The following is a 12,275-nucleotide window of genomic DNA, read 5'->3' as shown; positions in this document are numbered from 1 at the left end:
ACTGTCCAGAGATGATCAACTACTGGGGTTTGAGGTGGTGTTTCTGAAGGCCACAAACTGGGACCACCACCTACTAAGAGCTACAACTGCGCATAGAGCTGCCGCCTCTTGCAGAGAGGCTGTGCTCCAGGTAGGGCAGAGGGACCCTGGGCTCTGCCCTCCTGCCTCTCCAGTCTCCCAATGGAGACTCCTATTGGAAACCAGCTGCAAGACAGCCTGGGAAACACTCATGTGAGGGTCAGCCTCCTGCCATACAGAGCACAGCGTGGGAAGGGCAAGAAATGTATGGGAGAACAAATAAGCAAGTGACTGATGCTTCTAGAAATTAGTGGTCAAGAAACAGAAGTCCGTTTGTTGATACCCAAGTCCTCTTTGTGTGTGCATTCTCTGTGTATGTGTGTGTATGTATGTGTTAGAGTTCATCAGTGTTTTGCTTTAATTTGGTATGTAATGAATATGGCCTAAAATGAGCTTCTCAAGAAGCATTGTGCTGCTGGGTAGTTTCTCCTAAAGCGGGAGTTGAAGGCAGATGTGAACTTCCAGAACACGTGTAACGAGCACGAGATGTATCTTCCTTTAGTTGATGTATTGCTCTTACACATCAGTTGTAGTTTGCCCTCCTCGCTTGCTTGAACGGTGGACTTCTGGAATTTGACCCCACCAACATGGCGCCACCAAGGCCTTGTCTGCCCTTCCCCCTCCCCCAAACTCGAGGCTATCTCGGATGGCCCCTTACCCACACCCCTGATGTCTCACCATCCAGGAGGGTAGTCTGAGCTCAACTCCCGTAAGGGAACACTGATGTCAGGCCCAAGGGTCAGTCCTCAACCACCCTCCCTGCACTGTGTCCCCACCACCTCTGCCAGCCTGGAGGCCCCAGCCAGCCTCAGCTCCTCATCCCCCCTGAAAGCCTCCTCCAACTCTTCACCCCGGAGACCCTGACCCCATTCTAGCACTGTGGTCCTCTGTGTCAGTCTATGCATTTCTCTGACATGGAGATTAAATTGTTAGACTTCAAAATATTTAAGGACCCACCAGCATGCTGTCCTCTATCCTGCACCTGCCACACCCCCTCTACTTCCCAGAAGTCTGGCCTCTGGTCCTTATCCCTTCCCAGTTCCGTCAGCCCCCATGCAGCTGGAACCGCCACCACAACCTTCCCTTTGGAGGGGCCCTCACTTAGCTTGCTTATCTTACCATTAACTTTGGCCTGTTCTCTCTAGTGAATGTAGCAGCCTGAGGACAGTGGCCAGGTCCTACTTCTTTCTCCCCACCCCCTCACCACTGAAGTGCTGCTCACAGTGTGGTCTGAAAACCAGCAGCATTAACATCACCTGTGCGCTTCTTAGAAATGCCCAATCTCAGGCCCTGCCTCAGCCCTCTCGGATCAACATGTGTTGGGGTGGGACTCAGGACACAGGGGATTCTGATGAGCGCTCAGCTTCAAAAAGCAGCACCGCATGCTGCAGCCATGGGAGTCCTGGGCACAGTAGTTGTTGGATAAACACCTGCTGACTTGGGTCTGTTTGCAGGTCAGCCCACAGTTTGCTGAGAGCAGAGGCTGTACCTTTCCTCCTGCCGTGTCCCCAGCCCCTCGCAAAACTGCTGATACATTTGTTAGGCTGAAATAGAATCAGTCGGTCAGTGTTTTATTTTTGTTTGTTTTTCTTGCACTTTCACTTTTTCTAATGAGAGGTGACAAAACAGCAAAGGAAAATCACAGTGAGGATTGTTTAGAGAATGATTTTGAGCTAACAGATCAATGTCATGTGGATACTTAATAATATCAGTTTGCTGGTAATAATAATACCTTTCACTCATATATCACTCTGTGGTCTCCCAAACTCTTTCATGGACATTTTCCTGCTGATCTTCATGAAAATCTGGTGAAAATAATAGTAGGCTTTGTTCTCCTCTCTCAGCAGAGATTGAAGGAAGCTGAGAGAATTGCTCTGGGTTTTCTGAATTAGGTTCAAAAGCTAGAATTTGGGACTTTGAGCTCCTTCTCCAGTGGAAAGGTTTGCATTTCAATTGCTGTGTATTAGCTTAGTGTTTCTGGTAATTTACCCTTAACAGGTGTTCATTTTGTAATTTCTTCATCTGCAAAATGGGGAAAATGATGGTATCCGCCTTGACAGTGTTGCAGGGATTAAATGAGATGATAATAAATGTAGAGGACTTAGCACCATTGCCTGACATAAAGGGTTAAATAAATGAAGCCACTGTTTTATTATTGTTAATTTATTGTTTTCTGTTTACATTTTACGTGTAGTATTATCCACTTTTTTATTATACCATCAGAGAGATCAGTACGTCACATGTGGGGTAGTAAGGACTAGAGTTTTCTCTATCTCAGAAGGTGTCCTTGCTAACGTTAGGGGACATTGAAGGCATTTAGTCTGACTCACATGACTGGGATATTTCTCACTGCTGCCTCCCTTGGGTCTCTGCTCTTGCTGGTTCCTGTGCTCGTTACACCTAATGACGCATTAGATGGTTAAGTATCCACTGTGGTCACCATGGTTACTTCCCTTTCTCAAGTCCAGATTGCCTAGTCATTCTAGACACAAGCCTTCCTTCCATCAGTTAAGTTGTTGTGGTTAACTTCTTTTTAAAATAAGATAAAATCACAAGTCTTATCCAAATATAAGATGAAAATGTCAAAGATTTTGCTTGACTCAGCAATTAATGATGGAACCAGTAAGTGCTGCCAGGGTTCAAGGGAGTGGGGAGGCAATCAAGAATGCTGGAACCAATTTACCGGTAGTTGCAAAAGAGGTGAATATCCATAGGGCAATGATCAGTTACATTCCACCAGGCACAAGTCATTTATATGTCTATTTTCTCTTGGCAGGAACTCATCTGTAGTATTTATTCATTTTCTTCCACTTACAGAGTTGTAAAATAGCTCAAAGCTGATAAAAAGCAAGAGATGACCTGGAGAGGTGCGCTAGGCAAGATTCCCAGTCATCTTTTTTTGCTCACTTCAAAGTGTTTCACGATTTTCCTGCCAGTGGGGTCTCGGAAGAGTAGTCTAGCGTTAGAGGAATAGAGGATATGATTGTATCCAGTTTCATTTTCCTGCCTGGAATGGACGTTTCACGGTCCTAGGCTTCAGACAGGCTTAGAGGGTATTTCTCCTTTTCTTTATCTTCTCTTAATACCCACTTCTCCTTTCTCTGTATCTCCCACTTGCAAAGTCCCACAGACTTGTGGTCTCCTCCCCGTCGTGGAAACCCACCTTCCCCACAGGAGGAGACATTCCCCACTCCTTGGTTTTGTCTTGATGTCTTGTACACCTTAGTGCCCAGGCTTTGGTTTGCCTCTGCTCAGCCCCCTGCGTGACCAAGGGGAAAGAGAAGGTTCTGATGACTGAGTGAGGGCAGAGCAGATGTTAGAGTCTAAGTTCAGCTCATCCTTCAGCTAAGAAGCAAGAAATCTTATCAAAGACCATACATTTCTCCAGGGACAATGCAGTCTTGTCTTTGAGAAAAGGATATTTCGATTAGTATGACGTTGGCCTTGGCAGTTGTGGAAGAATGATCCAGGCATCCTAGAGCCTAGGAATGTCTGCGCCTTTCCTGGGTCAGACTTCATTCCGCCCATGGAAGAGGGCAGAATGGGAGTCTGTCTGTTTTCCCAGAGAGTGGTGCTTTCTCTACCTAGTTGTTGTTTTTCTTTCCTGCATAGATGAGAGATGCCCAATTGTTCCTACACACATATGGATTAAAAAAATAGAATTTGACATTTTGTAAAATCAAAGATGAGAAATGATAAACAGAGGCATGATGAAAAACGGCCTAAGGTTGATTTTAGACTAACAGTGTAGAATTTGATGTGGTCCAAGGTGGTTCCAGAACCCCGCTGATCAAGATGGCTGCTTCTTGAGTTCTTGGAATACGTGCTTACTCTTGGCTCTCAGCAACAGACAGCCTGCAGAGAGGAGGGTCAGACAGATCCTTCAGACCCATACATTTCTGCTCATGGCCACACATAGCCTAATGATACTCATATATATGGAGATTTGGGGCATTTCAGTTTCCCCAGGAGACATATTTTTATTTTTGAAAAAAAAAAATGAACTGTTCAGCAGATGAATTTCTTACCAACTTTCACATTCAGTAGAAGGTGGTCACTTCTCCTCCCTGTGGAGCAGACAGCATGTTGTAGACCATCAGGCAGGGGGAGCATCAGGATATAGGCCCACAGCAGCCACTAGGTAATTGCATCATCTCCATTAAGATGCTACTGCACATCTTGAGTCTCAGCTTTGTTGTCTACAAAATGAAGGAGTTGGACAAGGGCCCTCCAGAGAAACTATTCAATGATGTCAGGTGCTAAGTTACTCCCCAAGTAGCCTCATCCTGATCGTTGGTGCTGGAGCAGGAAGGAAAACATGCCTCCTACAGGCTGGAATGAATAACTCATCACACAGATGGCTTTTGCAGGCTGCCAAGGAACCAACACTTGCCTTTCTGTACCAAGGACATGGTCAGGATGTCAAAGGCCATGGAAGAACTCTGCTATCACGTCCTGAAAGGGATGTGGTAGGGTGCTGGCTGGTATCACATACGATGGTGATTCTCCTTTATGCTGTTTTATTTGATGCTTATATTCTCTACCCACTAGACTTCTTAGGAATTTTTGCCACATTCAGTCACATTCAACCTTCCCTGGTGGGCAAAGGGACCTTCCATTGCTTCAAAGAAGACTTTAAGGCCAAGAGCTGCAGATACTGGCTGTTGGAAGTCATCCAGCCAGTGCAGAAGTGGCAAGGCTGGGTGATAGGGGCAGAGCACCACCAGCATCTGCTACCAATTGCCCTATACCTAATTCTGTATTTCTAATTTGCATTTTCCCCTTAAATTGAGCCCTCATGTTTTTATTAGTTTTAGGCCTTTAAAACCTAGAACCACCCATAGTGATAACTCCTACTTGTTGAAAAAATGCAGCATGTTTGAGAAATTCAAAGAAATTAGTAAGGTTATACCAGAGTTGGGAGGAGGAAGGGTAGTGTTATTGGCGAATAGGTTCATGTCTCATCACAGAAAGGATTCAAAGACAAGACTCAGAGGTCAAGAAAGCAAAGTGAGGATTTATTATTAGGTGATAGTATACTCTCAAGGAGTGAGCAGGCAGACTCAGGTGAGTAGCTGCACTGAGTTTTTGGCAAGCTGGTTATATGGAGTGTAAAAATGAATGGATGAAATAGTCATTGGAGAGGTAGGGGTTTGAGGTCATAGTCCCTGATTTCTGTCCCAGTTCCACATTCCCAAGGGGAGGAGGGAATTTTGTCCTTATTTAATCTTGTTCAGAAGTGTCATGGCATTGGTGCATGATGGGTAATTCTGATCTGCAAGGCTAATTTTATTGTAATGAGGGCATAATGAGGAAATGAGGTTACATTCATTACATTCAGACACTGGAGATTCCTGTGTTTACCTCACTTATCTTTGTCTGCCTCCAGGACACTTGTCAAACCAAAATGTGTAATTTCTTAGCAGTCTGGAGTTTCTTGTTTTTCTCTGTCTGCCCAAGGACCCCTGTTTTTCACAAGATGTGTGGTTTCCTGCCATCTGGCCTGTGCCCCTCTTTCTCTGCTCATATCTAGCTCTCTGCCTGCTCTAACAGTAGCAAGAGATGAAGTGAGAAAGGAATGCCAAACTATATGATGGGTGTTATGTTAAACTGGGCTCTTCTAGGTTTGGCTGAGATTTGCTGAACTCTGTGGAACTCAGCTGGGCTCCTCCTGGCTTCTCATTCCTAGGACAGGCTGGCAGTTTGTGGGATGGGCTCTTCCCATGATGAAGAGCAAGAATGCTTAAAGGGCTGATGAAACTCACAACACCTCTGATGCCTATTGCTCACCAGTGGCTCATATCAAATCTCCTCATGTTCCATTGGCCAAAGCAATTCACTTGGCCCAGTCCAAAGCCAGGAGGGTAGAGAAATACAGTCCACCTACAGGGCAGAAGGTGATGACTCAGTGAGGTCAGTAATACAGTCTGCTGTAGGATTTTCACCAAGATGTTAATGGTGGTTATCTGGAGGGAATGAGATTTCTGATTTTGATTTTTCACATTAGCTTTTTCTCTTATTAGAATTTCTAATGAGAATGTAACAATTTTACCCAAAATTGTAAACCTATTTCTTTAAATAATGAAAGGTATGAAATACTGGAGAACATTAATTTGAGGATACTTTTTTAACTCCTTTATTAAGTGAATTAATGTACGTATGAAAAGCTTAGCTCCTCAACTTCCTAAGTTACCTATTAGCATTTATAGCATATGTAAATCTTTGGGTTTCATTATGTTTTTATTTTACTCTCCTTATTACTACTCTCTCATTTTAAAAAATATTTGGTATATATGTTTTATTTTATATGCATCTCTGTAAACCATCCACAAACACTTTGAGCGTTAGATGGGAAATAAACAGTTTTCAAAACTGGAAAAGAAAGCTATGGGGAGAGAGCCAACCAAGGGATACATACAAACTCAGCCCCAGTGGTGCATACAAATCACTGGGAGAGATTATTTTTTAAATGCCAGTGATGACATCCCTAGAGGTTCTGATTTAATTGCCTTAAGTTGAGGTAATTTTTAAAAGATCTCTAAGGATTGAGAAAAATTGAATAAATAAATGATTAAATGAGTGGAAAAGTAACAGAAGGGCCAATCCTATGTGATGAGCAGTAGCAGACTGGGAAATTTCCTTAACAATGTGAAGTCTGCTGAGATGCTGGAAGCTGAGGCTCCTGAATGTTGAGGAGAATGAGGGAAATGGATGCTGAGGAGAACTCTGAGCTTCCAGAACTGAGAACAGGACTGCCGGTAAGATCTGTCTGAGATTCACTGGGTGGGGAAGAGCTAGTCATTCTCTCTGATGCTTAATTTTTCCTGTATATAGACCAGATCAGGTCCCAGGAGGTAACTGCTTTTTTGGGTTACTGAAGTACATTTGTGGGCTGCCTTTCAGAACATTAAGACTAACAAGAGTCTATTCTCTTTGAAAACAGGTTGAACTCATAGGAAATTACTTATATACCCAGAACAAGGGAAAAGAAATAGAGATATTGCAGGATTTGGTTTAGTTGTTTATAGCTCTCCTAACTTAAATTATTTTATTCTGTGCAGAGGTCAGTCATGTATGTATTAAATATGGGAAACTCTTCATCTTCCTCTGCCTTATAATATAAAACAAAAACAAAGCAAAAACAACAAAATCCTCTCTCCACGTATATATTTATAGAGTAAACATATAAAATATGTAAATAATATTATTCCTTTGATAACTAAGGAATAGCTAAACTTTTTAAAAAGCTACAGATTAATCTGTTCTTAGAAACAATAATTAGTACCTATATGTAAACTAAAAGAAATGTGCCATACACTGTACATATATATGTATTTACATGCAATATAATGTGTATGTGCAGTCAAACTGTAATAATTCTACCTAATAAAACTGAAAAAGGAGAAAATACATATATATATATACATATATATATATAAAAATATAGAGGGAGAGGGGTGTTGTTTCATCTTTGTTTTTAACTAAAAGGCAAATGATAGATTGTTTTTTTTTAGTAACCATGATCTGGTACTGGTAAGGTCTGAGTTAATTGCCATTTGTAGAGTAACCATGGTGACCAGCATATTGCTTCTGAGTCCATTAATCTTGTTGAGATTAACAGTAAATCCCAAAGGATCTTTTGCAGTGATTCAGAAATAAATCATCTTTTCACATGTATATTACTTGGCAACAGCCACTTTCTTGAAATATGTCTCTCTAACAGGCAAAGAAATGACAGTCCCTAATGAGGTGATGAAAACCCATTCCCAAATAAGAAATTTTATAAAATCCAGCAAATGACTGAAAAGGTTTACGCAGAAATATTACACCAAAGGAGGATTTATTCAATAAACATGTGTCATACTCCTAATAGACATACCAAAGGAAGGCCGTTTACTCTCAGTTAGAAATGTATCTGTGTAGGACCTCAGCCTTGAGATATGAACTAGAAACAAAATTTGAGATTCTTTATTTAAAAAAGAAATTCAAATTTATTTAGGTTATAGAAATTAGAAAGGAAGAGTTGAGTTGGGTTTAGGAAGAACAGCTGGCTGCCCAAGCTGGGACTAATAATGTATTCTACTTGTAAAAAGATGTTTGCAACTTAGACAGTAGAGCGTGACCCTACCTAAAACCATATTTGTCCTACAACAGCCCCAGAGATTAAGTACAAAGTGTGGCAGCCTCATTTTACAGATGAAGATCCTGAGGCCAAAGAATGCAGAATGACTTTTCCATAGTCACTTAGTATTAATGCTTTCTTTTAAATGAGCGGAATACCTTGTTAGGATTCTGAATTGGAAGGGATAGGAACTGGGTTGTTATCCCAACATTCTTCTGACCTTAATTTATATTGCACTCTAGATGAAATATGCACAACTCTGGGTCTTTCTGAACTCACGGGGCTTATATTTTCTCATCTCCAAGCTTTCCTGAGTTAAGGGAATAATCCGAGGTCATATTTCAACCTTTGTCTTCATACATCAAATAAATACCAAGAAAACAATAGCATATTACAGAATCTAAGGTGCACAATTATTCATATTTTAATATCTCTGAAACTATATGTGCCTTAGAGTCAATAGTTTATTATAATCACTGTGCAGCAGTATGAAAACTGGATTTCATTGCCTGTCCGTGCACTAACTTGGTCATAGCTGCATATATTGTCACCAACTCAACTGGGTGGTAAAACCATTAGTATGTGGGTAGAAAGTTACTATGTACAGAGAAAGAGGTATCAATTTGATATTAGTGATGTGAATACTCATTCTGGAGTAATGACCATGATTTCATATTTTCCTGCAAAGCAACAACCTAGTGCTCTCCAGGACTTAAGGGAAGATACCCACAAGCAGAGGGGTATGTTGACTTTATTACCGAGATAGTCACGGGATGATGACTTGTCACGTTCAGAGCAACTGAAGGCAGGAAAAAACTGCTAAATCCTTCAGAATACATGAAAAACAAATTCAAAGTAACAAGAAGCTGATGTGACAAATGTGTGTCTTGCAGGACAATTGGTAAAGCACTGTACCATAGTTTCATTGGCTGCTGCTTTTTGTTCTTGGCCATTCATAAAATAATTTTCATCATGCAATCCATAGCATCTTAGATTCTATGATATGTGGTAATTCATGAATCAGTCAGCCTGGTTCTGACCCCCTGTAGCTGGTGATTGGACTTTGCCTGAAGCTGCACTGCTGATAGTGGACAGCATCAGAAAGTCCAGAGTAGTCAAAACCAAATCTTATTTGATTAACCAACTCTGAAGGCAAACTGATCTTTTGCTTACCTCAGCACCAATGCCTCAGAACACAGTTCTTACCTGATTAAAAAGAGAAATGGTCTCCAATGGCTCTGTAAGCTTTTAAGATAATGGTTCTTTATAATTCCCTGGTAATTAGAAAATACTCATTTTACATTATCTCCTTGGCAATTTAGGACATTGAGGAGATTACAGGAAAATATTTCTTATATAGGAGCAAATAGAAAGGGAGATGGTTCTGATACAATCATGGCCCCCCAAGTTTTATATGTATAAAATATAAATACAGTATAAACAAGGAATGTTGTGTACACGTGGATGTATGATCTATCACTGTGGCTTCCTAGGACCTCAAGGGATATTATGTTAGCAGAACTGAGAGGCTCAGACATGTTTAATGGCAGAAGAAAGCATTCCATTAGCTTAGCTGAAGAGTACAAATCAGCTAGCTGAGTTGCTTTTTCCTTACCTTCCCAAAGGTGCACCCTGGGTTAAGTTTATACAGTCAGGGCTGCAGCAGGATGAGTTTGCCTAGGTCAGAGGAGGGCTAAATATTTTCAGGCAAGCCTTTGTCCTTGGTAAATCCAGTAAGCCATGTCATTTACATACTAGCCCCACACCCTTCCTTACACAAGTATGACACTCTGTGACTCCTATCTCCCTAAACCCACCCAGCATATTTGATTTCTAGCTGTTTGTTAGAACTTTATCCAATAACATGGTGGCTGTCAACCCAGGGCTTTTCCAGGCATAGACCAGGCCTTGGCTTACAAGACCATAGAAGCAAAGGGACTTTTTTTTTTAATTACTTAAAGAAGTCTGATTAGATTTCATTTCCTTTAATTAATTCATCATTTTCATATACCCCACACATAGATGAGTGAAAAGTATAGATTTTGAATGTCTGCCTTTATTTCCCCCACTTCATGGATAGAGGCTGAATTGCACTGTTTCGAGAGAAATCAATTGTTAACTTAAGTATCAGAATTAGGTCACATCCCTAAATTTTTCTGATAAAAACATGCTGCACTTTGAGGTGTTCACATGGAACCAAAGGTATATTTCACCAGATATTTTAGTCTCTTTTGAAAACTTGCTCTATGTTCAGGGACGTGCTCTGAAATAAGACCCTGGTCTGCCTCTTAGCTCTCTCCTTTCTTCTTGCAAGGGAGAAACAGTGATCGCATCTCATTGAAAGCTCTCCTGCTGCAGTTTAAAGCTGTTTGCTTTTATTCTCCCTTCAGGCTGAAAATAGCTCATCACTATTTTCTATTTTAAAACCCTGAAGGGTTTGACAGTTGCTAGTAAGAACGTGCCAAGATTCTCTTTTTGACACTTTACAAATCCCTTCCTTTCAACTTGCATTAACTGGTTAGCTTTCAGTCTCTCTCTCTTGACCGCCCACTGGGCAGTATGTCTTTCCCACCTATCTTGGATTGTTCTCCAATAAGAATGTGACCAAGAAAAGGGGAGGGTTAAAGAACATGGCTTCCTTTCAGCTTCCTCTCCAAAATGACAGCAGACGCACTAGAACTCCACTTCTCAAACTTTCAGTGAGTAGTACGAACATGTGTGGAGGAGCTCAGGCTTGAGAGCTGTGCTGCCTGGGTCTGATTCCCAGATCCACCACTTCATTGAGTGATCTTGGCAGATTGTCTAGCCTCTCTGTGCTGCACGTTCCTCAGCTGTAAAACGGGGCTGGTAGTAATTTCCGCCTTGAGTTACCCTAAGGGTTAAGTTAATGTCATATGTATAAAGGGTTTAGAACCTGCAAATATAACTATTATAATTATCATCTAGTTTCAAAATCAGAAGTTGGTTATGTGCATCATGATCAATACCAGAAGCTTATTCTGAATCCTAGATCCCTGTTTATAGTAACTTAATAGCCCATTGTGCTGCAATTTTGATATTAATCAAGATGTTTTTCCCTTTAAAATGTAAAGTGTGAGTATATCAGTTCTTATAATCTGTTTTTAAAAATTATTATTACCCCCAGATTTCCTAACCCAATTGTCTTAGATTTTTGAGTTGTGACTATAGCTTGGTACAGTGATGTTTTTGTGTGATGGGTAGTAACAGTGATCAACCATCTCAGGTTTCTTGGAACTGAGGGGTTTCTTGGAACTGAGGGGTTTCTTGGGACATAGGACTTTTACTGCTAAAACTGAGAACATTGGGATGGTTGACCACTCCAGCTCTAAAGGGACTGCATGAGGTGGAGTAGAAGGGGAGAGAAAGAAGCAGTAGTATTATTAATCTCATCAAATACAAAGGAATTCTTAATACAACACTGCTATTCCCCTGATTTTTGACTCATATGATCCCTGATGAGCATCTAAAAGATAGAATTGTACAGAACTCATTAATTCTAAATGTCAGAAATTTGGGCTTCATTTTTTGCTGTTGTTGCCATCTCTGAGATGTATTTCTTCTACATTGTATGCTATTGCGCTTTCCTCTGATCATTTTTTTGCCTGTTCTTTTTCTTTTAGGTCAACTCAAATCAAAACATACTCATGGGATAATGCCCAGGTTATCCTGGTTGGGAACAAATGTGACATGGAGGATGAGCGGGTCATCTCAACCGAGAGAGGCAAGCATTTAGGAGAACAACTCGGTAAGAAATGGATTAACAAATAAATAAGAAAGAGCTTGATAATTATTTGCAACACTGTACAGGGTCCCAGGTAATTGCTAGCATGGGTTTAATGAAAAGACTGTCAACCCAACAGTGGAAACCAACATATCCTTGGTAAGTAGTAAGTGGATTTCTTCCCACTTTCTGTGGCATCCTTAGAATCCAAGCACAATTACAGAAGCAAGATGGACAACCAGCATTTTGATCTAGTACAAGGTGTTCAAATTCTCATTTCATAAGAAAGGCAGCATATGTCTTACTGCTATTCCTTTGGTTTTTTTTTTTTCT

At 41.0% G+C, this 12,275-nt stretch overlaps 1 protein-coding gene across 2 annotated transcripts in view; it reads left to right on the top strand.

Annotated features, from left to right (window-relative positions):
- The window catches only part of RAB3C (RAB3C, member RAS oncogene family), a 254,845-nt gene that overhangs the window by 189,483 nt on the left and 53,087 nt on the right, over nucleotides 1-12,275 (top strand). For both annotated transcript variants that reach the window (XM_006206025.4, XM_072958644.1), the window contains one exon: nucleotides 11,842-11,966. In XM_006206025.4, coding sequence (XP_006206087.1) covers nucleotides 11,842-11,966 — 125 coding nt within the window. The remainder of the gene's footprint in view (nucleotides 1-11,841; nucleotides 11,967-12,275) is intronic.

Source organism: Vicugna pacos, chromosome 3, assembly GCF_048564905.1.
Source record: "Vicugna pacos chromosome 3, VicPac4, whole genome shotgun sequence".
Taxonomy (NCBI): Eukaryota; Metazoa; Chordata; class Mammalia; order Artiodactyla; family Camelidae; genus Vicugna; species Vicugna pacos.
Note: the sequence above shows the minus strand (reverse complement) of the source record. Positions and strands in the feature narration are given on the sequence as shown.